Source organism: Octodon degus, unplaced genomic scaffold (genome assembly GCF_000260255.1).
Source record: "Octodon degus isolate 3935 unplaced genomic scaffold, OctDeg1.0 scaffold00176, whole genome shotgun sequence".
In the NCBI taxonomy this organism is placed as follows: domain Eukaryota; kingdom Metazoa; phylum Chordata; class Mammalia; order Rodentia; family Octodontidae; genus Octodon; species Octodon degus.
The window spans coordinates 2591895-2618970 of record NW_004524752.1 but is presented as its reverse complement, the minus strand read 5'-3'; the positions used below and the strand labels follow the sequence as shown (position 1 = coordinate 2618970).

The window sequence follows — 27076 nt, the reverse complement described above, 5'->3', positions numbered from 1 at the left end:
CCGCCGCAGTGTTTATACCCGGGCGCGAGCCCGCACGCCCGGCGCGGGGGACGTGAGGCCCCGCCCCCGCTGCGGCCCCGCCCTTCTGCGCCCGAGCTGCTCCCGGGGTACCGGGACCCCCGCCGCCGAGGTCAGCGGCTCGCTGCCGATGGGAAGACTGGCTGAGGCAGGGCCTCCCTGCGGAAAGCGACGTCACGGCCGCTCCCGCAGTGTGAATGAATCAAATGCCTGGGTGACCGCGGCCTCCGGGCTGCCGGCGCGCGAAGGGTGGAGGGGGAGGGGAGAGCGGCGGGCGGGGGCGGGAGGAGGGGAGAAAAGCGGAGCTGCAGCAACAGCGTCTGGGCGACCCGGGATGTGCACCAACCCCGGAGAGCGAGATCAAAGGGATTTGAAGCAGGCTGAGGGCTGGCGGGGGAGGGGCCGGCCAGCCTGTGGAGTCCTCCCGAGGAGGCGGAGGGCCCGGCTTCCAGTGTGACTTCGGCGGCCTGCTTGGGTTTTTTATTATTATTTTCAAATTTCTGAATCCAGCTAGAGGGAGAGCGCGAGAGATCTCCGTGGACTGCGACTCGCTGGCTCTTGCTCCAAGATGATGCAGAGCGCGGCTGTCCCCGCGGAGGGGGCTGTCAAGGGGCTCCCGGAGATGATCGGTGTGCCGATGCAACGTAAGACAACCCCTTTTCTTGACGATCTAATTCGGTACCAGGACAGCTCACAGCCTCAGCCGGTGCAGGGCGGGCCGGACGCTGCTCGTGGCCCTGGCCAGAAGGGGCCGGCGGCTGGGACGCAGAGGCGGTCACAGGGCAGGGGCACCGGCCAGAGTGCGTTTGAAGGGCCTGGCTGTGGGCTGTTCCGGGAGTATGTGCAAGGCTCTGAGACTTGCTCGAGGCTCACCAGCGGAACCGGAACACGCATTTGTAGCCCATGGGTTTTCTGGGTACGCTGGATAGAGTGCTGTTTGGGAACGAGATGGGGGTGGGGGTTCGAACTGCCGGCGAGGCCTGGGGTCAAGGGTGGCCCCCAAATCGTTTTCTTCCCGGGCGGACCAAAGCTTGCTAGAGCGCTAGTGCAACTTCACCTCGGCTGGCTGGAAGTTGGAGAGTGCATCCCACTCACTCCCCCAGGGTCTGGCGGCCCAGAAGCCCGGGCCCCACGCTCAGTCGCCACCGCCACTCGGGGGCTGGGCCAGGCGGTCCGGTGCGTCGCCAGCAGCTGTGCCCGCGGCGCTGGCCGCCTGCGCCGCCCGGGACCGACTGTTGCTGTGAGGGAATCCACTCGCCACATTCCAGCGGAATGTAGAGGAGAGAGGAGCGCGGGGAGGAAGTTGTGAACTCGGGCTTCACTCTTTAAGCTAGCTAGGGCGTAAGATCCGGTGGCTCGGGCTTGCAGGCGAGAGACGGAACTCTGGGCGCTAGCCCCATCACTTTCTTCGGGCGCCTGAAAGCAGTACCGCGAGGGTAGCTTGGGGCGTTTGTCCCCAGACTCTGTGGGTAGGGGTGTACGCGCACGGATAGTCCCGGAGCGAATCTGTATCTCACTCTTGATTTCAGTGTCCGCATGAGACAGTTTGTAGAGACTGAAACGGGTCTTGACGGTCGCGCGCGCACGATGAGCGCTGCGTTAAGTCTTACTCTGCCAGCTGCTGAGTTCTGCAAGGCGTCCTGGGCAAGGTGACAAGACGAAAGATTCCCTCAGTCTTTTTGTCAAGGGATTGTACTTGTGCCTAGGACTTCGGACTTCTTTAATGGTGCGATAGCTAAGTCCTAGACGCTTAAATAAGAGCTGGCTCCTGGAGAGAAAACTGCTGAAGAACTGGGGCATAGGAGCGCGCCCTCCTGCGCCACTGCTCTCCATCACAGGTTGCTGTCCCGGGGATGCCTCCAGGGGTAGGCTGGCCAGCAAGGGCCCTAAACTTCCCTGGGACGTTTTGGGAAGAGACTACGAGGATAGCTTGACCTAAACCTATTTAGATTGTTTGTTGGCTATATCCTTCGGCAGTTCTTTTTGTCAGCAGTTGGCAAACAGTCTCAAGTCCATGCTGGGCCTTGTGTAATTTCCTAAGATGTTCTGAGAAGGCCCTGGGAGGTCATTGCACTTGCTGCCCCTCAAAGGGAGTGACCCAAAGGGTCATTACCTCCTGCACAACAGAAATACAAACCTGGCAAAGATACGCAAGATTTAAAGCTAATTGTAGCTGTATGAAAGTGAGTGAGGAAAGTAGTGAGAGAGGTGAAGTGTGTGTGTGTGTGTGTGTGTGTGTGTGTGTGTGTGTGTGACTCGGTCCTCAGTATCTAGAAAGCCTGTACTCTAATGGCTGCGACTGATAGGTGGCCTGTCAGTTGGGACAGCAACAAAATACAGTGCCTGGGTTTGTTCTGATCCTTTTTTGGAATATGCAGCCCTGAGATTGTCTTGATTTTTGTTTCTTACTCAAAGACAACTTTGGTGCTTGATGTGAGGAATTTGCTTTCCTAATCTGCCCAGTGCAGGGCAGGATACAGTTTGTTTGCCAAAGCTGAGTCTGGGTTCAAACTGTGGAAAACTTAATAAGGTAAAGGAAGGACCCTTTTACCTCAGAATGGCCCATCAAGGCAGTGTAGTACCAAGAAGGGTGGTTAGTCCTCCTTTTTATCTTGCTAACATTCTGTGGCCCCAATTAGAAGAGGCACCAGCCCAAATCAAGGGGCCTATTATCTGAGGATTGAAGAAATCTTTGTGTGACTTATTCCTTCCCTGAGAGCCCATCTGGCTCCTGGATGTTAGGCTGATGGTGCTAGGACTGGGGGTAGTGGGTGTGGCCCCCTCACACCTATGTACACAAACATTGTCTTCCCTGCACTAAAAAACCTAATTCATTGGAGAGAGTATAGAGGGTCACACCTTTGGCTCTCAGGGAGGAAGAAGAGTAATCCTAAGGCCTATGGACACCCAAACTTTGGGTGAGGGGAGCTGAGAAAGACTTCCTCATAAGGGGTCCCTTGTATCCAACAACCACAGGTTTGGGTTGTGCCCCTCACCCCTCACCAACAGAGATGGGTTCCACGTTTTCCTCATCCTGAGCCACCACCAATCACACTTGGAGCTCTTGGGGGCGCAGGTCTCAGGACCCATAACCTCGGTCACCTGGTGCCCTGCCTCTAGGGGCGTTTTTGGAGTTTAAATCCACTTTGTTTCAGCGGCGATGGAAATATTTTTTTGCTTATTTGAGAATGGGTGAGATGCATTTCCCTCAGGGAAACATTACCAAGTAATGTAATTTTTCTTCCTTTGGCACTTTCTGCCCACGACCCTGTCCTCTTCCTTGCCAGTCTGTTTCCCGCCACCTGCCCCCACTGGTTCCTGGGTCGGCTTCTGTTTAGCGCTACAGTCCTTCACCCAATGGAAGTCTCTTTCCCCTGCTCTCCGGGCTAGGGCCGCACACTACTCCACAAATTTCACCTCCATGGGCGGCTAGAGGGGACATCCACCCAGAGCAGAGAACTAAGGAAGAATCGGTGGAAGGAGGCTGGGAGCCATCCCAAGAGCAGTCTTTGTAGAGAAGTAGAGCCCCTTCCCCATAGATCTCGGTTTGGACAGATGCCCCCGCCGCGGGCCAGTGCCTCCCAAGGAGATCAGTCCGAGGCTCCTTGCGGGGTGATGCGCGCGCTCCGTTTGAAGGAGCCTGCGGCACCTGCGGGCTCGCTGTCTGCGCCAGCCTTGGTTTGGCGTCTCACGCTCGCTTCATTTTTGGCAGGGGCGGTATGGATGGGTCTGGAAAGGGACTCCGTCCTAACTGGCAGGTTCCGGCTTCTTGGCCCACGATTTTGTGTTGCGGGTCTTCCACTCACCGACCTCCTCCTTTAGGCACAGCCTGTCAGTGCCCTGATGGAGCTTTAGGTGGCCGCTGTCCCAGTCCTCACAGCGCCCGCCCAGAGCAGCGCTGGGAGAGATTAAACGCCTACCGAGCATCCTGCAAAACTCTTGAACTCAGCGGTCCCTCCACGCACTTGGGTTCTGCGGCCCCTGCGGATGGCTAAGAAGACTCAGAAAGTGCGAGATATGTATAGGACGGTGGGGCGTTTTGTCCGTCCGTTGCTCACGGTTCTGACCTATCTCCCATGCATTCTTCCTGGTCTCCAATTGCTGGGGGCGGGGGGAGTGGGGTGACCTGCGCGGGAGAGACTCCAGTCGGTCCCCACTGGGCTGGGTAATTGGAAAGCAGGCCTGGGGCATCTCCTGCCTGATTCCAAGTCTCCTAAAGGGACTGCCTCCAGCCAGTTCCTGCGGATCCCGAAGTTGCGGCAAAGGCGATTTTTGTATGTGTAGCGTCTGAATGAAGGACTTCTAGGACGCCCCATTACGGTCCCCTCCTTTTCTGGGGCTCCCCGGCCTGTGCGGGGGTGGGTAAATTTCCAGTGTAAGTCGCGTCCTAAACTGTAGTCCCTCACAATTGTTTGTTTTCCTGCGGGGTTGGGGTTTTGTAGCCTTGTTCTCCTGGCCAATGTTTTTCTCAAATTGGTGCCGAATGCTTTTTTTTTAATTCCCCATTCCTGTCTTATGGTGAGAGAAAAAAATCCACGCGAACATATTTAGGTATATGTGGAGACTGCGGTGCAGAATTTCAGACAGCAACCCGGGTAACACAGGTTTCTCTCCCTGCTCAACAAAATCTCAGGCGCAAGCCAATTTTTTAAAGACCAGGCTGGCTGTCTCTACTGCCCACCGATTGCAGCCTGGTGCATTGGGGTTCGGATTTCCTAAACGCTGCGAAGTGTGAATCTCTTGCCTCAGCTGTGAACTGCGGAAAAGGGAATTTGGAGACCCTGCAACGACCATGACAGGGTGTAGCTTGGGACAAGGAGTGGTCAACAGCGCCAGGGCCCTGATCTCTTTCCTCGCAAGACCTCGATCAGGGAGGATCACGAAGATGGGGGAAGTTTTGGGAAGCTCCAAGCCCAGTGCCTCAGGGTGCAGATTTAAAGATTAGACCTCGCCCAAGACGAGCTGGTTTGCGAGTTGCGAAGGCCTGCGCTGAGAGGGAGTGGAGGGATAATCGCTCCCGGGAAGTCGCTACGTCGGGACTGAGAAAAGTTTGATTTTTTTTTTTTTTTTTTTTTTTTTTTTTTTTTTTTTTTTCTCTTTTGCCTGCGGTCACGGCTCGAGGAAAACCAGAGCCAAGACGGTCTGCGCGGGGCTGGGCAGGAGTGGCGTCCTCGGGTCTGGGGCGCGACCCTCTTGACCTCGCTGCGACCAGGACAGGATGTCTCCGCCCCGCGGGCCAGTGCCGGCCCGGGTGGCCGGGAGAGCAGCCAGGGTTTCTCTTCTGAGCCTTTGCTGCGCACCTGCGGGCGGCGCACTGTCCTGGAGCTCGCTGACGATGCGCAGGTCCGAGAACCTTGCGCGCGGAGCTGGCAGAGGCGGGCAGGGCCATCCTGGGGCAGCCGGCTGTGCGCTCACCGTCCCGCAGTCCCGGTGGAGGTGGCGGCGGGGCACGGCACGGGAGGGGCTGGATCGGGTCCGGCGCAAGAGCACCTTCGGCTTCTCTGCGCCTCACGCCCTCTCTCTCTGTCCCTTCTGTGCTTGGGCCAGTTCCTTTTCCAGGTTCACTCCCGAACGCCTTGAGGTCCAATGAACCGAGACTAGCCAGGCTGGGACCCGTTGCCCTTTAGAACAGTGACGGGGACTTTTCCTCGAGGAGTGGCGGGCGGGAATGCGGACAGCGCCTCGGCAAGGGTAAACCGGGTTAAAACACTCTCTCCCTTCCAATGCCTAGTCCTCGGTAAGCACTTGAAAAGACAAAACTAATATCCCAAGGCTGAAGCACAAGGTTTTGCCTTACTTTGTAAACTTTGGAAAGCGATGCACCCTTTTAGGAGCGCCTAGCCCTCTCCGGGCAAGGAGGCTTCTGGTAGCAGGTCCGGAGCCCGCACGTTCTCCTGGGTGCTCGGCCGCCCGCTTTGCTCCCCCACTTAGCGGATTTGGCCAGTGCTGGAAACGTGACTGGCTCTAGAGAGAACAGGTTTCTACGTGCGCAGGCCAGGATGGGTATTAAATCCATCAGGGAAGGAAGTGCCATGGCACTGCTCGGTCGTGGGGTTGGGCGCACCACGCAGAGGAGGCGAAGCTGGCTGGGACCGAGCGCCGGCTCCGCCCGGTGTCCAGCGGATATGTGGACAAATATGGGGCTTATATGAAAATGATATAGCATTTCAAAATCTCATGAATTAAAATATATGTATTTAACTCTTACATAACAGGGTAAATGTGGCTTTTAAAGGGCTCTGAAAGGTAAAATGGATGGAGAAAAAGCATTATTAGAAAAGCCAGGGCAGGACAAAACCAAGAGCCTCAGGAAATTAAATGAGGACATCCGAAGCTGGGTGTACCTCTCGTTTGACATGCCCCAAACAAAGAGGGGTTAAGGCAAGAATGTAGGCTGAGTGCTATGGGGATTAGGGCAACAGGAGCCGTCAGAACCTCGTGCAGACTGCCTACCGGGCTGCAAATACCCGGGCTGATTTTAAAATTCGAGACCTCGGACAGGTGAGGTGGGGGTCGAATGAGACCGGAAACCAACAAAGCAATTTCTTCCTATTGAGTAGAGAAAAACAAAGGGCACAAGGGCGTCTTGTGTTTGAACAGCGACCTAATGACCCCGCAGACCAGGTGTAGACAGCCTCAAGTCCTAAATATTTGCATTGTCCTAACTTCCCATTTGCCTGGGATTTTAGTGCGCTTTCACTGTGCGTTACAGTCAATTAGTGATTACATAGCACCAGCTTTAGGGGGAGAGAGGGGGAGAAAGAGAGAGAAAGGGAGAGAGGGAGAGGGAGAGGGAAAGGGAGAGGGAGGGAGGGAGGGAGGGAGAGAGAGAGAGAGAGAGAGAGAGAGAGAGAGAGAGAGAGCCAGTCCAGTGCTGCAGAGGAGACCATAGGGCAAGGGGCAGAAGGGTCACACTTACAGTTTCACAAGAATAGAAAATTAGTTAACAGGGATTAACCAGCTTGTTCTTTCTACATAGTGGGTTGTTAAATCTCCACAGAGCCTCTTGTTTCAGGTAGGAATGGTGGATATTTGGTAGATTTCCCTGGCTGGGAAGCTTGGGTCCTTCTCCAATTGCAGAGTGGTGCATGGGGGAGGGTAGAAGGAATTGGATAGAGAGACCTGGTGCCATTTATTTCAATTAGGGAAATCTATCAAGAATAGAGCTGAGAAGCTTTGGACTTCGCAGAGACTTGGAACAGGTTTAGCTGATGAGACGAGGCAAGGAGTAATGTTACCCACTTGGGGAAACACGAGGTTGGAGAGAGATTGAAGCGTCAGTTTGCTGTGCTAGCTCCAGACACTTCAGTGCATGCACTGCTGGGTTTGGAGAAGGCTGGGTGGGGGCTTCTTACCTCGTTAGTGATTGTCAGCCCTTCTTCCTGGAATGAATGTTAGCAATGGCCATAAGACAACTATGATCAAATGGTCTACTGCTCTTAGTAAAATTCCAGCAGGACTTGGTGACTTGAAAATCTCTCCCTCTCTTTTCTTCTTCCCCCTTCCTTTGTGAAATATTTTTGGGCACAAGTGAGATTAGGTAGGAGCTCACAGCAAAGCGGTTTCTTAGAGGCTGTGTGTCCACCAGCTGCAGGGGGAGAAGACCCATCTCTTGTCCTCTGTCGAGCACAGGACTAAGCTGCCCTCACACTGGGCTTCTGTTGTTATTTGTGGTGGAAAGAAGTCACTTACAAATACTGCAGTGGGGTCTTGTCTTCTTTTAAAAATTCTACAGTCTTATAGGGTCCTTGATCAAAATGGAGTGCAGATCAACCACTTTGAGGCACTGCTGTTGAGGGTAGGTGAACAGGTTGGGTTTAATTGGCAAAACTGGAATTGATTGTCCCTCAGAAAATGTACTTTTGGTTAATTATGGAAGTGGCAGACTGGATAATCACCCGGGAAGGTGAGTTCTGACGCCTGGTGTGGTTTTATAGGTGTTCCTTTCTCAGGTTCCCTACTCCCTTCACTCTGTCTGTCTGGGACTAGGCACAGATGTTTTATTGTGGTACCTTACCCCCAAATGCCTTTAAAGTATCATTTGCCTTAATTATAATGTTAGGGGGTTAAGGGACTGGTTCTGGGAATAGTTCAATAGAGATAAAACTTACAGCCAAATTAATTGAAAATTTCTTCTTATGAAGGAGCGGTTGCCAAACATATGGAATATTGCTACAGAATGAAACATCAGAAAAATACATTGTGGAGATTTAGCAATGATTAAATGTGAAAATGGAGTGGAATTAGAGGTGTGTCTACAGCATTTCCACCCATTCTCATGGATTTATTTAGTATAATTTTCTGCTTTATTTGCAATTACTGAGAATACTCAATATCCTACTGAAGGATACTAATTCTAGGACATATATCATCTGAAAGATAATCCTCTCCCTTCAAATACATATTGACATTGCGTGTTTCACTTGCTACCAGATTCTTCCTATTAAAATATTATCCGTATTAGAATATTGCAGCCTTAAAATGTTAACTTCACAATTATCTCTCGAACACTTTGGAATCAGCTGTTTTATTGAAGAGGTTACTATCTTTCAGCTCTCTAAGAAGTAAAAGAATAAAGGAGAATTTCAAAGTAAAACAAATACGACATGTGCGAGAAGGATCCTAGAGGGGAAACGAAGGGAAAAGGCAAGTGAAAGTGTGATCAGCTCTGATACAAGAAAGATTTTCTTTCATTTGTTAGTCATTTTTAAAGACAAACCAGAAAAAAAAAAAACACCTAGACACTAGATAACAAGGTGCTTGTAGATGGATGTTTTTAAGCATTTAAGCATTTATGATATAGAATATGATTCTCCTCAAGTGTTATACCAATTTTTAAAATTTGGATTGTTCCAGTATTTTTGTGATTGGCCCAGCCCTCCATCTAGTGCTGCTGTAACCGCACTGAAATAGCATGATGTTCAGTACACCTTTCTCCCTTTGAGTTTTAAAGTATTAATATTGGAATTTTGTGCTTCCGCTGTTTTTATGAGAATATCCTTACATTATGAAAATTGCTTACGAGAGAGTTTATAAGACATTTTAGAAAATTATGTTATAGTCTCTTTAAGATACACTGGTTTAGAATAAATCAGAATGTAAAAAAAGGAAACTGTCAGTTGTTAAATAAAAATGAACTGTCTTGAGTAGAAATGAAGGGGGAGAGTGGGCAGCACCACACATGTGAAGCTGTCTTTGGTTTTTCCTGTGTGTTGGTTGTTGATTAACATCATTTGATTAAGAGGAGAATTGTGAGCAGAAAATAGGATTTTATTGTCAGTGGCGATGATGACAACTTCGCATTGGAAAATTTTACTTTTGAAATATTTACCCAGTAAGGGAACTTTAGTTTTGGCCTAACTGTAAGTCCCTTCTGATGCTTAGCCTGGGAGAGTTCAGAATGCAGGTGTGCATCCAGGCAGGTGCAGCGTAGGGAGGCCGCTGTGACTGGTAAGTCCTGTCGTCCTAGATTGCTGCTACACTTCAGAATTAAAGCTGTTCCCACTGCAGACCGATGAGTCCCCCGCTGAGTATTTCCTTAACCTGCCTTTTAAAGTCCAGCTTCCTGCTTTCACTGTGGGAGATAGGAGCAGTAGGTGCATCGGTTGTTGTTTTAACCGCTTTGCCTACAGGAAAGGAAGGGGAAATTTCAGGAAGAAAAAATTTGCACATTTCAAATGCATGTGTTTCCTTAAAGCTCTTTTTGGCTTCTCCGTATAGTTAATAGCCAGAGAGAGAGAGAGAGAAAAAAAAAACCCTTAAATAAAATTAAGTGTTTGGGGAAACATACCTCAGCTGAATGCTGATTAAGACAGAGCTCAAAACAAAGGAAAACAAAACAAAACCTATTTACTCCTGGAGCAAAGTCATGTAAAGTGGATTTGGAGGCACAAGTCCCAGAGAGAGGTGGCTTTGATAAACACTGATGGAAATCGTCAGTGGGCCCCAGAAACTGTCCTAGAGAAGGTGTTCTAGTCCCAGTTCAGTCCCTACTATGTGCCCAGTAGCATCTACACAGGGGTCTGGGAAGAATAAATGAGCAGACAGATTTGAAAATATCTAAAGTTTAAAGTACTGGTGACTTTAAGGCCCTCAGAGACCAAAGACTCAGTTCCCATTTTACAGAAGTCATAAGGAAAGTGAGCAGGAATACCGTGGAGTCTGCCAAAAGAGAGCCCTGGTTCCTTTTCTAAAAGCAGCCAGAAAAATGCCGTTTTAAGCATTAGGCTGTCAAGTGAAATTATGGGAGGGGGGAAGACAAAACAACCCAAAAGAACAAAACTCTATCCAAAAGGTAGCTAAAAAGCAGTGACTCCGAGGTCTCTTATTTTGTACATCAAAGTTCAAGTTTTACAAAATATTAACTTGGCCTCAGAGCATAGTCAAGTGAACATTATTCCTACCCCTGTAAAATAACTTCATTTAAAAATATTAAGGTAATGCATCAGCATTCCAGTGGAGATGCTTGAAATTATGATTCATTTTCCCAGAAATGGTAACTTTCTGAAATATGTGTTAGAAAGCATTGGTAGGTGTGTTGGTTCTGGCTGTAGCTCTTTAGCAGATTTTCTTCACTCTATCTTGTTGATCTTCCCTAACCAAGGGGACAAAAGACACCATTTTCAAAAAATTTAAATCAATCAAATAAACACAGACTCTGTGAAATGTTTCATGGTGGCCCCTGGTTCCTCGAGAACAGTTTCTTGAAAGTGAAGAAATGTGACTGGGGAGTCAAAATGCCCAGCACTTATTAGGTATCAGCAGAGAGGTGTGGGCAGTTTGGGGCCGTGGTGCACATCCGGCCTCTTGATTGCTTCTACTTCCCAGCTTTCTCCAACTTCTAATGGAGGAATTTGGATTTAAAAATGGGCAGTTCTGCAAAAGAAGCCTAGGATGTCTCTGCTGCAATACTTCAGGTGCCTTGAGGGCAAGGGTGTGGGTTGTGTATGCTTCTCTGCTGAAGAGTTAGATTGTGGCTGCTGTTGAATGGTCTGTAACCATTTTGTAGCCAATAAAAAATAGTCATCTTCCCTTTGGAGCTGTAGATATCTCTTCAGAAAAATGCTAGAAGCCTCCACGGTTAATTTGAAGCCAGTCTGTATTTACCTGGATACCTGACAACAGAAGAGACTGATGTCAGGCAGTTAGTAGGCTCGGCTTCTTTGTTTTCACATTCACATGTGGGGAGGACACCAAGGTCTGGTAAATTTGTCCTCACTCAGGGGAAAAACCTGCCAGATTTATTTATTCTGAAGAGACCGTGCAGAGCCACACTGTCTGCTGCTCATCTTCTAGGATGATATGAATTGGAAAAGGATGTGCATTTGTGGTTTTTTGGTAAATAAACTATTTTTACTTTTACGGATGTCTACCATCTTTTTACCTTGGTCCAGTCTCCCATTATCTTCACTTTGGTTCCCGTGGCTATTGCTTTGTGCTCCCTAGTAGTCCCCTCCACAGCACTGTTGCTTTTCCTCTTGCCGCCAGACATCCTGGGCTCCGGCTGAACGTTGCACGACTGTGCAGCGAGCGCTCGGCAGCACCGCTGTGACGGCGTCCAGTGCACATGCGAGCTCCGTCTGTGACTTGCTTGCAAGGGTGCACTTGTGTGTATTCTAGAATCAAGGGGGTGAGGACGGTTTTGAGTGTTTTGTTGTGATGAGGGAGGAAAAGTATATTTTTAGAAGTAATAAAGGATGGAGTGATTTCCATACATACTAGCTATACAAATTAGTGACTGATAACAGAGAAGGGCACTGACCATTGAGCCTGACAGTGGAGCTGTGGAGCCTGGTGTTCTGCATCCACCGCTGCTGTGACCACAGCAGATGAGCGACAGGCCGGCAACATCATCCTCATCCTACAGACACGAAATACAAGAAAGCCAAAGTGTGAAGAGGTTTGCTGACTTCCCCAAGAACATGTGCGGGGTAGGATGAAGGCCTGTTTCCAGTCCAGATGATGTGGATGACCTAGAGACTGAAGTTTCCAACTCTACATGAAATCAGAAACTTTCCAATTCACCCCTTATTTTTAAGCCCTCTTCCACAAATACTTGAAGCAATGTCTCTCCTTCCCCTTGCATTCTGCTTCACTGGGCACTCACTCACCGACTGCTTCGGGGTTGGACAGCTCCCTGGCTCAGCAAAGGCTTCCTTTATCTGTGGAGCTTGACTTCAGAGAAATAGGCTTTTATTAGAGTAGCAGTGCCTCAGCCCATGTATGAAGATGTATGTATATGTGTGTCTATGTGTACTTTGGACCTGTGATCTCGAACAACTGATTCACGTATGCTATATGTATGTTTCTTTGAGCACTTATAAATATGCATGAACATGTCTCTGTGTATGTAAACACAGTGTGTGTGTGTATGCACCTTTGTGACCATGGTAGTCCTAGGCATGGCACATGGAGCAGCTTTGAGACTACTTCTGTCTCAGTTTCCCCCTTGACATGATCCAGCCAGGTAAGGTTTGTGTGTTTATGAATGTATGGGTCTCAAGGTACATCTAATTGTATATATTCTTCTCTGTGTATAGGTATGTCTGTATGTATGTGTGTGTGACTATATGTGTCTGTGTGTATATGTGTGTTTGTGAGGGTCACATGGATAGCAAGAGTGTCCATGTTCACACATGGAGGTGCTCTCCATGTGTGTGCCTGTGCCCTGAGCCATGTCACTCTGTAGGACCCAGGAGGCCCTGGGGACGGGCCCTGATGGCCGGGAGTGCATTGTACCACTGGTTAAGCATCTCCGTGGACTCCTGGAAGGTTGTGAGGACATTTTCTTTTCATGCCTGAGTTTACTGTCTGCAGATCTCCAGCTGAGAACATCACTACGAAACACTTATGTACAGCTAAAATAAAAACTTCAATTTTAAATGAAATGACTGCTTATATAGGGAACTGAGTTTATACGTCAAGTTCTGTCTTGAGTGACTCCAAGGATATGCATAAATTTCAGCTTTTAAAGTGGAATTTCATGATACTAACTATTGTATGAGATGAATTTACTCAGGATTTGGAGATTTTGTCTTTTGGAAATTTTGGTTACAACTTCATTTTGATAGGAGATCTATATAACTTCTGCTCAGGGTTGCCACGTTTTAAAATAATAGCAATAATAGTATTTTACAACACAAAAAAGGCTTATGCTGTCAGTTCTGAAACATATCTAGATTGTATACGTTTCTTAGTAACCACATGGAGGTGTTGTGGCCTGAGAGTTAGAGACTGAGTTTCACGAGTCCTCGCCCTCCCATGGGCAGGGAAGGGCCTGGGCTTACAGATGCCTCTACAGGGGCACCTTGCAGGTGGGGGAGGGGACTTGTGGATAGAGGCTTCCTACTGACAGCCCTCCCCCAGGGGCTGGTGTTTGTGCTGTATGATCCATGTATTTTCTATGCAGGAAGCCTAAATTTAGGCCTTAGGCCTTAGCTCTGCCCAGTTGTTAGGGAGCGCACAGAGCACCAGGAGAACTTCTGCCTCCATTTCCCCTGTCAAGGCTCAGCCACAGTGTGTGGCTGGGGTCTCTCACCTGCTCAGGGAAGACCCAGTGCAGGCTGCTAATTCACACCTGCTCCTCCCCCCGTGTGACCCTGAGCGCACACTGGCCAGCCCTTCCAGGCTCAGTGTCCTCATCCTCGGAGGGGGATGATGACACTTCCTCACCAAGAGGTGTGAGTCAGTGAGCCAGTGTCCATGCAAGCCCTGGCAGAGTTCATGGTGGGGTCTGTGTGCCCAGCTTCACTATTGTTGCGTAGTGTGGATCTTTTAAGCCATTTCTAAACTATCTTTGCTTCAAAAATTCTCTTTTCCTTGGTCTCTCAATCGATACTGGCATAGAGTGGGAAAGGCTTTTTTTTCTTTTTTTTTAAATGTTGAAGTCACCCTCCTTAGTATCCCTTCCATGTGTGCCAAACCCAAGGGATGGCTTAGCTTGGTGAGGAGGGGATGCCCCGCCCAGCCCAGCCCAGCGTGAAGCATCCCTATCGTGTTTGTCTGCTTTTACTATTCTTCCTTGGGGTGATGTCTGCCTCACATGCCTGGAACTCCCTGCCCGCTGCCGTTCCCTGCATACATTAGCCCTAATGTATTCTCTTTTGAATATCATCATATTAAGCCTCCCAGTTGATACCTTGCTTGAAATAAATTTTATAGGCACACATCCTCGCCCTCATCCCATACATTTGTGGCTGGGAGAACGAATAGAGCTTCATCCTTGCCCAGAGGAAGGCCAGATGACAGTGAGTAGGACTGTAGCCCTTGTTTACCCAGGAGCCAGCAACTTGTGGGAGGTGGCCCAGGCTTCTGCCTCTGCCGCCCAGGGCTGGCCAGGGCAGCTCTGCAAGTCCACCAAAGGGTACCTGGCCAACCCTGGGGCAGTGTCTGCCTCCTTTCATTTCACAGAGAAGCCGCTGACATGGCACTCAGCACCAGGCAGTGCCCAGTGGTGCCAGCTGTGGGTGTGCGCAGCTGCCCTCTGTGTGGAGTGGGGGCTGCATGGTGACCTGTGCATGACTGGCCCTGTTCTCACCGTGCCTTTTGTCCATCTCTTACTCCCTTGAGCTGCGAGGGCCTCATGGCTAGGTCTGCCTCTGCTCTCCTGCAGAACCAAGCCAACCCTTCTTCCTCATGCAGGCCTTGCACTCAGCAGCCTGCAGTGCTCCAGCTCTGACAGAGCCCGTACTTCCTTCCCTTTGGGACGCTCTTGACCTGAGCTGTCCCTGCGCTCCCCTGCTGGAGATTGGGCTTATCCTGGCTGTCCTCCCTGCAGCCTCCTCACCAGGCAGTTCAAGTGCCACCTCTCCACCCAGACCTTCCCTTCAGCTCCAGGGGGACTGGTCCCAGCAGTCCCTGCAGAGAGGCCAGGGCTGTGGCTGCTGGGGCAGACAAACATACTCTTAAACCCACTCTCTGAGCCCCTCCTGGCCTTCCTGGAGGAACTGACCCTAGGGCCTTCCGCTGAGCTACATCTCCAGCCTATTTCATTTTATTTTTTAAGACAGGGTCTCGATAAATTGCTTAGGTGGGATTCGAACTTGTGGTCCTCTTGCCTCGGCTTCCCAGAGTTCTGAGATTATAGGCACGCATCGCCAAGCATGGGATGGGTATTCTCATGTGGGATCAGTGGGATGAAGCCTGGGTGCATGAGTGCGTTTCAGCCATTTCTGCAGCTAGGCCTGTCTCCCAACCATTGGTACCCTTATGGAGTCCCTGCTGTACCTGGACTCTGCTAAGAATCTGTCCCACCATTTACTCCTCACTGTATGCCCATGAGGCATGAGGTCATCATCTTTGTGTAAGTGAGGAGCTGAAGCAGAAACAAGCCAGTGCCTTGTCCAGAGTGAAAAAGCAGAGCCAGGACTCAGACCCAGGCATCTGGTTCCAGAGTCTGTGGGCTCGCCTTCAGCCCTTCTTACCTTCTTTTTAAATCAACATTCTTGTGGTCAATATGAGCTTAGCATTTGCTGGGCACCTCAGAGCTTGATAAGTTTTTATTTATATTTATTTATTTATTTATTTATTTTTAAATTTAGTACAAGGTCTACAGGGTCTCACTACACAGATCGGCCTTGTAGTGATCCTCCTATTTTCCGCCTCCCAGTCTCAGTCTCAGTCTCAGCATGCCCCAGGGGTGGGGCTGGCATGGTATCAAACCCAGTCTCTTCTGCCTAAACAGGAGTTTTAGTCCGCTGAGCTATCTGGCCAGCACAGAACTTGATAAGTGTTAAATTCAAGCAAGGACACTTTTTCTCGATTGATTTTGATATGTTTGTTTCCCCAGTGCTTTGAGGATAATTCTGTCATGCTAACAGTTTAGGGTTGATATGCCAGCCAGAAACACAATATAAATGGAGGACCGTGTGATTCCCAGGAGATTTGGGTTTTAGTACTTTTGTTGACATGGCGGGAGTAGGAAGAACTGTTTCAAGGGAGCCTCTCAATGAGAACGTGGTCAGTGATACCCACTGATTAGTATCCGTGGAGCTACCCTTGCAAGCCAGGTGAGGAAGAAATGTTGCTCCTCCTCCTTAGGACTCCCTTCTAGTGGGAAAGATGTATACAGACAGCAGTTGGCAAAAGTGCTTCACTGTGGGGGATGTACTGGGGTTGAGTCTCAGGTCTTCTCACTAGCTACATCCCCAGCCCTTTTTTTAAAATTTACTTTGAGATTGAGTCTTACTTTTTTTTTTTTTTGGCGGTACCAGGGATTGAACTCAGGGCCTTGGGCTTGCCAGGCAAGTGCTTATTGTACTGAGCTATCTCCCTGGTCCTGAGATTGGGTCTTGTTAAGTCATTAAATTGTCCAGGTTGTGCTGAAACTCAAGATCCCCTGCCCCAGCCGCCCAGACACTGTTTATGACAGAGGTGAAAAGCCCAGGGTTGCAGGCCTTGTGAGTGCTGTTAGGAGGAAACTACAGGTGGCCTAGTGCTGGCACTTTTACGATGTTGGTCTTAGCATTTGTTACCTTCCCCCGTGGGGGCGGGGTGGGGGGAGGCAGGGAGGCATGGCTAGAAGCACTACATCACTCGCCCAAGCACGGAGGCCTGGCCATTCTGTAGATGTTGGATCATTCGATGACAGCAGAATCCGTTCTCACTATTGAAGTGGAAAATTATCCATTACCATGTACAGTATTGGGTAACTTTTAAGTCAGCGGAGCCAAGCTGAGACAGAGCTTCCAGGAATAACTCCCAGCCTCCAAAATTTCATTGCCTCTGCTGTGATCTACTGCAGTACAAAAAGAGCCTGCTTTTCCTTCAGCTGTCCTTGCCTTTAACCCGGTTCTGATTGCAGGGCTTCCTAAGAGCGTCACATTCAGAACCTGAACTGCAAGGGAACCTGGGATATCAACATACAGCTTTCTTGTCTGTGGCCCAGGAAGGGACATCAAGAAGGCTTTATTTTTTGTTTTGTTTTTTCGAGGCAGGGTCTCATTATGTGGTTCAGGCTGGCTTTGAACTCACTATGTAACCCAGGCTGGCCTTGAACTCAGCAATCCTTCTGCCTCAGTCTCCTGAGTGCTGGGATTACAGATGTGCAGCACCACACACAGTTCAGGTAGGATTACTGATGGATCTAGTCCATGCTACCTGTTGAAATTCAAGGAAATGCTGAGATTCCCTCTGTAGAAGCGCCCTCAGGCCTGGACCTGGGTCAGCACCCCAAATCATTCACTTTTCAGGCCAGATGGCTTCTGTCTGTGGTAAGGCAGGGTTCACTCAGGGCCTGATGTTTTTAGCACAGCTTCCACCCAGGCCTGAAAATGCAGCAGCCCTGGGCACTTGGGTCATGTTCGCTCCCACCACAGGCATGGTGGGAAGGTAGTCCCCAGCCAGGTCTGGTCAGCAGCTGTGGAAGGACTCATGCCACCTCTCTCCTCTCCCCACAGAGATCCCCCAGTGTGCTGGCTGCAACCAGCATATCCTGGACAAGTTCATCCTGAAGGTCCTGGACAGACACTGGCACAGCTCCTGCCTCAAGTGTGCAGACTGCCAGATGCAGCTGGCTGACAGGTGCTTCTCCAGAGCCGGGAGCGTCTACTGCAAAGAGGATTTCTTCAAGTGAGTGGGATGGCCCGGGCTCCTCTGGGGGGTGGGACAGGTGAATCCTGGTGGTGAGAGGATGCTCTGAGGTCCCCTTGAGAGCTGAGCAGGGGACACAGAGTGGGGAGAGGCAGAGGGCGAGGACCAGGGCAGCTTCCAGGTGAGCTTCTTCCAGAATTGCTCTTTCTGCTTGGTGAGTTGGGGTCTCGGGGCCCTTGACCATGTCATGCCAGAGACTTCCACTGCGGTGCTTTGAGTTCACACCTTACTGCCGGGGACCCTCTATGGCTATGTTTCCCAGGCTGCTTGGAGGGCCCCCGAGGCTTGGCAGAGTTGCTTCCTGCCCGGTCAGTATCATGGAAATAGGATGAAGAGGCTTTTTGTGTGATGACTGAGAGCCCAGGCCCTGCCTGGATTTGAGCTCGCTTTTTGGCTCTGCATGCTTGGGTGATTATGTAATTTTTCTGTGCTTCAGTTTGTTTCTCTCTCAAATGGGTCTACTAATGCTAGTCCTTAATTCACAGGGTTGTAATTAGCTCCGACTGGGTGAGCTTATATGATGTTCTTAGGGAAGTATCTGTCACCTAAGTGCTATCTCTTAAGATGGTCCTGGGCTTTGGGGTCAGGGCACCTCCTAGAATTTCTTCTCTCCCAGGGCCTGATATGGAGGCCGGTGCCTTAGCCAGCTCAGAGCAGCAGCCACAGCAAAGCCAGGACGGGGGAGGTGTTGCCAGTCAGTGGCATTGTGCCCCTGAAGAGATGTCTCTGGGGATTGGGAGAGGGACCTGAGAGAAACCAGGATGAGGCTACAAGACACGGTTTCCTGTCCTCCCAAGGGATGGGCAGCAGGGAGCACGGGAGATCAGGTTCTTAGGGTTCTCGAACTTCCTTCGTGGACTGTAAGCCGAAGATCTTGTTATGGTTCCTCTATGGTGACCATAGAGACCACCTCCTAGCTGTGTGCAGAATATTGTGCACATTGTCATCATTACATTTTGGTCTCCTTGTGCATGCACATGTGTGTGTGAATGCTTGTGTATGTGGTGTGCACGTGTTTCTCATGTGTGTGCTACAAGGCAGGGCAGGTGGTGGCTAATGTGGGCACACCCAGCTAGTCCAGCTTGGTTCAGGGTTAGGGCAGGCCTTGGCTCTTCCCGCAGCTTTTTGCGTGTGGCCCCCCTTTTGCTCAGTCTTCCTTTTCGCCTTCTCCACCTCTGACTCTCACTGCTTGGCATTTGCAGTTTCCTTCCCACTATGTGCATCTTTTCTTGGGGTGATGAGTGCTCCCCTCGGCTTACTGTCCACCCCACTGCCAAGCACTATGGTGGCCCTTTCGGGCCCCTGAACGGGGTGAATTCCACTCGGCCATAAATGTGCACCTAAGTAGGGGAGGGATCGGGGCTGCCGCTGCCTCTGTGGTCAGGGCAGCATCCTCCAGGGTGTCCCTGTACCTTCAGAGAGCTGAGGTGAGCTCCAGCAGGGAGGGAAGAAGCCGCATTTTTCTGCCCATCTAGGGACAGAGGTAAGGTAGGTACTGAGATGTCCCTGGGTCAGCTGCCAGTGCCCACAGGGACTCTGGCTGGCCTGGCCTGGGAGGACAGGGCAACCCATGAGGTACAGGGAGAGGCCAGCTGGGTGTCCCCACCAGAAAGTGACCTGGAGCCCTTAATGTGAGCTCAGGGCTCTGCCTGGCTTCTGGACCCTGCTGCTGGCTCTGGTTTTAGGAAAGGGTAGGGTTGGGTGAGGGAGAGGTAATGCTAGGAAAAGAGGGTCTCTCTAGACCCAGAAGGGGTCCAGAGTGTGGGCAGAGACGGGAACGCCATAGTGGGCTTAACAGTGGGACCATAGGCCGGTGCCTGACACCTGCCTCCTGGGCCTCCCTATGTCATGGCCCTGGCGTGGATCCCTTCCAGGCCTGCTGGCACCCTCGCTTTCCTCCTGGTGGCCCACTGCCTTCACTCCTCACGGCCCAGGCCCTGGCCCACATGCCAGCCCCCGCCTCGGGGTTGCTTGGTCCGCAGAGGATTCCCACTGCTTTTGTACCACCACAGCCTGCTGCCCCCGCTTCCTCCCAGCCTCCCGCCACCACTGCTTCCCGTGGTGTCTGTTTCATCAAGGAGAAAAGTAACTGAGATGGAACTGGTGTCCACTGACTCACTGGTCACATGCCCTTAATCCCAGCGTTACAAGCTCTAGCTCCAGCCACCTCCGAAAAAGTCTTCTGACCACATGAGGCTTTAGGGGGATATCTAGCTCAAATCATACCAGTGCCCCTTCCCCAGTGCTTTCCCAACCCCTGGCCCTGGTTATTTCCCCTTTGGGGGATGGACACTACTCTTCCTAGGGCTGCCCACCCTCCTGTGGCTACTCAGAGCCTGGCTTCTCGGCAGCGCGAGCCCTGTGCAGGCCTCACCTCCTCTGTTTTCTCATGGGCGACTCAGTCTGGGCTCCTGTTGCTTTCACCTCTCTGTATCATCTTCCATGTCGGCTGGAAGCAATGGCCCTTACTTGCAGTCTGTCACCAGGAGTAAAATTATGCAATGGATTTACAAGGGCTTTGGTGACCAGTTTTTTTCTCGGTATCTTGTGAGCTGGGGGTCTTCAGACTGCCTGGGAAATGCACAGCCCGATAGGTAGCAGCAAGTATCCTTGTTCTCGCTGGTCCCCCACTTCATGCTAAGTCAGAGTTGTCAGGCGGGGAGCTGGCCACAGCTCTGGTGCTGAATCTTTTGGCTCTGCAATGGGCCGCTCTGTGGAAGGACCAGGGTCAGAAGCCTTCGGCGATTCTGTCGCCTGCCAAATGGAGGAACAAACAGAGGTGAAGACGCCCAAGGTCCCTGGGAGGACATCTGGATTTGTAGCCCCCACCCAGCTGTTTGGACTGTGGCTGTTTGATACAGGAGTCACGACTCTGTCCTGACCTAGGTAAAGGCTATGAGGGAGCAGGTTGTCCAGGGTGATGTGGGGTCACCTCCCATCAGCAGGGATTTTAGGACCTGCTGCCCACTGGGAGTCCAGGAGCAGCTGGGTCTCCTGGTGGCTAACGGAATATCACCCGGTACCAGCTCTCAGACAGCACATGTGCAGGGGGTTGCGGGGAGAACAGGGCAGGCAGGAGGGCAGGCAGTGCTGGGAACACTTCACACTCAGCTGCAGCTGGGGGGGGGGAGGGAAGGAGGGAGGAAGGGAGAGAGGGAGAGAGAGAGACAGAGAGGGGGGAGGGAGAGAGAGAGAGAGGCAGGCTGAGGAGAGACCAAGTGCCATGCTCTTGAGTTTGCCCATCAGACTTCAGAATGCTCTCATCTGTGGAGTTTGGAAGACACAGGTCAGAGCCAGAGAATCCCTTCTTCATTCTCCTTGAAGAAGCAGAGAAAAGAAAATAACTGTTTTCCAGGAGCTGCCACGTAGCTCTGTTCAAAGGCAGTGCAGGACTCCCTGGCCTCACTGTCAGCGCTGTGCATCCAGCTCCTGGACCCCGTGATGTGGGGCAGTGCACTGCTTCGCAACCCCCCAGCCTCCTCCATTTGTATTTTCTGTGATGTTTTGCACCACATCAGGATGGTGGTGTAACGAGTGCTCCCTGGATATGTGCAACACTTCAGGTTGGGGGAGGTTGGGGAAGCCAGGAGGGAGGACTTCACCTACAGCCAGAGAGCTGTGGTAATACCGAGAACAGACAGCAGAGGGCAATGTTGTATGTACCCTGCAAAAGAAAGAAGTAATGCTTGGTGGTTGTACTCTGTGGTTGTTGTAGTTTGTCTTTTAGGCCTGTTGAATTTTGTCTTGCTCAGCAATTGACTAAGTTTTGCGGTTTTTTGTTGGTTTTGCTTCCTGCATTCTTGGCTTCCTTTATCCAAACAAAGTAAAATTGTGAGACCCAGAAGGAGAAATAGTGTGTGGACTAATACAGTATGATGGGGCTGATTTGCTCTGAGTCTACTGGGGGCATCAGGAGAGCCCATCCTTCACACAGGGGATGTTCCAAGACCTGTTACAATTTGAATCTTGAACCAAGGGGCCAACACATGCTTGAGTTTCTAGACCATGTGTCCAGCATGTCGTGGGCCCCGTTTCTCCTAGCAAAGGGGGCAGGGCCTCAGGAGAGTAGAGGTTGGGGAGCAGGGCTTCAGGGTCTTCTCTTCATCACAAACTAGGTCCTGTGAGGAACGTGAGAGACTTCTACCTCTCTATCCAGTACAGCACAGACGGTTTCATGCTCCAGGAGCTGGGTTCAAGTCCTGGCTCAGTCAGTGGTCAGCCGGGTGCCCTTCCTTAGGCCAGTTCCTTAGCATTTCTGAGCTTCAGTGTCCTCTTCAGGAAAAACAGGAATTCTAACAGTGCCTACCTGGAGGACATCTGGCACACGGGAACATTTTGGCAAAATGGAGTTATTAACAGGGTGACTTGGTGAACCCGAGTGGAGCGTCTTGAATTCCTGTTCTGTCTTGATTGGCACTCATCAGCAGACAAGCAAGTGACCAGGCCTTCCCTCTGTGAGGGGGAGCACATGCCAGCCCAAGAGCTGGGGAGACAGTAGCGTGTCATGCATACTGCCCAGGGGGTGGTGGTGCTTTATGGCCCAATGAGGGCGCCCTGGAGGAAGAGGCTGTCAGGGAGTCCCTCAGGCTGCCCTCTCAGCCCCAGCCCCTTAGAGAGCTGCCTTGGGGACATGGCACCTGATACTAGCAGCTCCTCAGATTGAGCTGGGGTGGCCTGGCAGAGTGAGCAGAGCCTGTGGCAGTGTGGCAGGGCCTGTATGCCACAGGACACACAAGCCATGTTGATTTATCTGAAAATGTGGGAACTAAACTACTAATTACTATGATACAAAAACAAAGATCACTACAGAGTCAGAAAGAGGATGCGTTTTATACAGGTTTTAGGTAAAGGTCAAGACTTCAAGGACATTCCAGGCTTTGGGAGCACTTCCATCTGTGCCCCAGGCCACCAGAGTTCTGTACTTAACAATGGCCTGGAAGGGGAGGAGAGTGGGGGACAGAATCTCAGTGGTCCTGGGGCACACTCAGTGCCCCAGGAGCCTCCTGCTGGGAATGGCATGCTTTCTGGAGGCCCTTGCCATGCTGAATGTCAGCCGGGGTCCCTGGCAAGATGGAGGTGGAGGTGTGCAGGGAACTGGGGGGCTGCTTGGTGGGGGCCAGACGATGATTCCCTGCCGTGCTCGCCAGCCCCTCCCCCAGCAGTCAGTCTGGCGCTGTCAGCCAAGGGCAGGTAGGCAGCGTCCTTGGAGCAGCCGTGATTTATCCCTGCAGTCCAGAACAGCGTGTTTCAGCTCAGCCGCTGTTTGGCCACCGCAGGGTGGTTTTGCTGGCTGTGCACAGGTCTTCACTGTTGTCCTGAGCCCCGTCCCTCTGGTGTGCAGTGCCTTTCTTCCTCATGCGGGCCATGGCAGAGGCCCGCAGGGTGTTGTTCCCTCGGGTTGGGCAGGCTGGCCCTCCTGGGGTGGACTTCATACAGCGTGGGTGTTGGGTCTGAATCTCCACTCACTGCAAGTGTGAGGCATCATACCATTGAACCTCACTCTTCCATCTCTAAAATGGGAATAAAACTCAAAATTTAGAGTCGCTATGAGGATTGAAGAAGATAGCTTAGTAGCTGTCATATTTATTGGTAGCTCTTCTTATCAGAGTTGTAACAGAACTTCTAGGTAGGGAGGAGAGGAGAGATGGGTGTCTTGGGGTCAGGGGCTAGGAAGGGCCTCTAGTCAGGTGGGGGGCTGGGGTGTGTGGTGAGGCTGGTGCAGCGGGAGTGGTAGTTCAGGTGACTGGAGCAAATGCCTGCTTTCTGGCGTGAAGCCAGGTTGGAAAGCTGTCTTTCTGCATCGAGTGAGTTTTTCTTAAAGAGTGCTGTCCCTCCTGGTGTGGCCAAGAGCTCTATAACCCCCTGGCTTGGCCTTCACATCACAGAGCAGGGTCCGGGGTTGTGCAGGAGGGGCTGGCCTGTCCCTTCTGCTGTTCTGTGTCCTGTCCCTCCTTAAGAGCCTGCTGCAGTTCTACAGTTGGTTATTAGCTCTGTGTCTCATCTGGGGCTAGACTTTTGCTGAGCCACTCTTTATTTCTGGTAACTGCACACCTGCTAGACCACACACACACACACACACACCCTGCTCTAGCAAAATACACTAAGGAACCCACAGGGGGAGGATCTCTTTGACATGTGGCTTTCCATAATTTCTGAATAGTTTATAGTCTAATTCCCTCACTAAGCAAATTAAACCTTTTAAGGTAACGATCAGATGGTCCAGATAGTGGCTGTGCATGTGGACATTTGTAAGATTCAAACACACTGGTGGGACCAGGCCCACAGTCATTTGTGACAGCCTGTAATCAAGGCAGAAGCAATTACTTAGCCCAGCAGTTCCCCTTGGGGACCGGAGCCATATATCAGGCGGTGATGAGCCCAGGATTATCTGTCGGCCCGGCCGAGCTCTCCTGGTTCAGCTGTGCACAGGGCCGCCCTTCCCCGGCCCGTGCCGAGGACCGCCTGACATCTGTGGAAACACCTCTCAGGGACTTTCCTGGCACGGAGGAAATTGTTTTGGATCTATGGTTGCAGATCAGTGTGGGCATCAGTTGGCATTAGCACTATGGAAATCTGATCCCTGAGCAGGGTGGGATTGTGGTGACTCGGGAGTGGAAGGTGGGAGCAGTGCCCAGGCAAGACACCCTCACGGCCTCTTCCTCGCTGCCTGGACTCGTCCCCACTCCCAGCTGCCCAGGTGCCGGGTCACGGAGATCAATCTTTGCAAAGCCCTCCCTGTTCATCCCTTCTGTCTCTGTCATGATGGCCCCTTCTCCTGCCTTTGTGTCCTGATGGCTTCCTCCCTGTGTGCCGCCCTCCCCCAGCCGATGTCCCTTCCTGCCAGGCCCATCTTGGGTCACACTGCTGAAACTTCCAAGCTCAGCACTCAAGGGCCTGTGATCTGGCTCAGCTTTATCTTCTGCTGATTTTCTGGCCAAGGTTGCACCGGGGGCCTGTTAGAGCCAGCATCTGATTTGTTACTTTGGGCCCTGGGGAGCTTGCCACGTCCTTGGGAGACCACTTTGGAAGGAAGCCACGGACCAGTGTTGTAGGTGAGCACAGCAGTGAGGCTGGGAGGACTGGATGGGGTCTCTGTCCCCCAGAGGTCCTTTCCCCGGCTTGGTGGTGCCTGCCCTCCACAGTGAGGCCCTAGATTTCAAGGGACTTTGGGACTCAGAATCAGCAAGCGACCTGCAGGTGCTCGGGGTGGCTAGGGGTACTAGTTCCCGGGATTATTCCAAAAGTGCTTCTCCACCCTGTACAGCCTGCCCACGGGCTTCTCAGTGTGGGTTCTGGGCCCAGAATTAGGAATCAGGGGTGACTTTTCTGCTTTAAAGCAAACACACAAGTGGGCCTTCTGCCCAGGGCATTTTGATGACAGCTGAGCAGCCTCTTGGCTGAGGCTGAGTGACCTGGAGGAAAGAGGGCAGCTTAGGTGCAGGGGGAAAAGAGGGGCAGCTTGGGCCAGCCAGGTGCCTGCTCCAGGCCTGTCTCTGTGAAAGGGGAGTAATGACCGCCACCAACGAGGGCTGCTGTGTGGTCGGGCCGGGATAGCTCACATGAAGTTACCTGGTGTGTGTTTACCAAAGTGCGGGAGAGTAGCCTGGACTCATAGTGGGGTCAGGTCTTATGAGGCCCAACTGCTCCCAGCAGGGATGGCAGGGGTATGTGGCCCAGGAAAGGAGTGTCTTCCCCACCTCCACCTCTGTCTGCCTCTGTCTCTCTCCCTTTCTCCTCCTTTCTCTTGCTCTGGTATTGGGAATTGAAGCTATAGGTGCTCTGCCACTGAGCCACATCCCCAGACCTTTTTATTTTGAGATAGGTTTTACTAAGTTGCCCAGATGGGACTCTAATTTGTGTTCTTCCCAATTTAAGATTAGGTCTAACCTCTCCCTCCAACCTAGCTGTGTGATCCCGGGCAAGTCACTACCTCTTTCTGGGCCCCAATTTCCTCATCTGTTAAATTAAAAAGCTGGATGGCTTGGAGGCTTTTCTAGCGGCATTCATCTCCACATGAGAGTACATAAACATTCTATCATATTAAAACATTATAATAAAAAGCAGGTCATTGTGGGGCAGCTCTGGTGGTCCAGGGAGGCTCATGTGTGACTGTGTGCATTTTGCAGGGGGTGGGGGAGGGGAGGTATGGTCCCCTCCCCCAGGCTCCAACATTCTGGGGTGTAGACTGGGGTCACATCTGGAGAAGGCTGACCATACTTGGGCATAGCTTTATGTACCCATGACATGGTGGTGGCCTTAGAGTGGGTGGTGATATATGTTGGAAATATTAGTACATACAGTAACAGTAAATATCCGCAGCTTAGCTGTCAAGTGTGGTGATAGATAAAAGAAATACATGTAGGGACGTGTCAGCCAGGGAAAAAATATATGGCCTGCAGTAAATCACCACTGCGCAGTTAAAGCAGAAAACCAAGTTATGCAGTATTTTGTTTCCTCAGGACAGCATGGTTCTGTGGAATCTTCTACACACAGCCTGGCTGGGGCCCACTGACTACCTTTCTGCTCTGAGAAAGGACTCTGGGTTCAAATCCAGCGCCACTGTTCTCAGCTGTGAGGCCTTCAGGCAGGTTGTCCACCTTCTCTGAACCTGTTTGGTTAACTATGAGTGGGGAGACTGTGTGAAGCAGGCCATGGGACGGGGCCTCTCGTTCATTCACTGAATACTTGTGGGGAGGGCAGGCACTGCTGGAGGCTGTGGAGTCAGCCATGAGCAAAGGCCGTGGAGACCCCGCCATGGAGGAGCTTGTCTCCCTGAGAGGCGAGGAGGAGCAAACAGTAAATGCACAATGGGGAAAGGGAGTGCTGGGAGAGGGTGGCAAGGGAATGTCCTCTGAGGAGATGCTTGAGGGGACACCTGTAGGAACACCATAGCGGCCTTGCAGGGGTCAAGAGAGAGAGAGAGAGAGAGAGACAGAGAGACAGAGAGACAGAGAGACAGAGAGACAGAGAGAGAGAGAGAGACAGAGAGAAAGAGAGAGAGAGAGTTCTCAGCAGAGGAAGCAGAGCCAGAGCAGGCCTAGGCTCTGGGGCAGAGTGGCTGGGGCAGTGGTGGCAGCAAGGTGGTGGCAGTGAGATGAGACAGTTTAGAAGTATGTGGGTGGTAGGTGCTGTAGGCCAATGAGAGGGATTTCAACATTGATGCTGCATGGTGGGAATCTCTGGGTCTGAAGCAAGAGGGTGGGACTCAGGGCCACCATGTGGAGGTGAGACAGCGTGGCAGAGGCTCATGGTTCCTGAGTGGGAGCAGCCGCCAGAACCAGGGAGGCATCAGAGATGTGGGAAGTGGTCAGACACTTGTAATGTGGGGCGAATCAGCAGCATTTGCTGGTGGGACAGATGGCATGTCTAAGCCTCTCGGCCTGAGCAGTTGGAAGAATTGAAATCACTGTGAGCTGAGAAGGGCAGATTGTGAGGGAAGATCAGGCGCTGGGGTCTGGGCATCACAAAG

General features: G+C 51.5%; 1 protein-coding gene across 1 annotated transcript in view; it reads left to right on the top strand.

The window, feature by feature from the left end:
* The first annotated feature begins 356 nt into the window (after positions 1 to 356).
* Lhx4 (LIM homeobox 4) overlaps positions 357 to 27076 on the top strand; it is a 40003-nt gene continuing 13283 nt past the window's right edge. Inside the window, exons 1-2 of the mRNA XM_004643434.1 lie at positions 357 to 662; positions 17415 to 17586. Coding sequence (XP_004643491.1) covers positions 587 to 662; positions 17415 to 17586 — 248 coding nt within the window. The 5' untranslated portion in view covers positions 357 to 586. The remainder of the gene's footprint in view (positions 663 to 17414; positions 17587 to 27076) is intronic.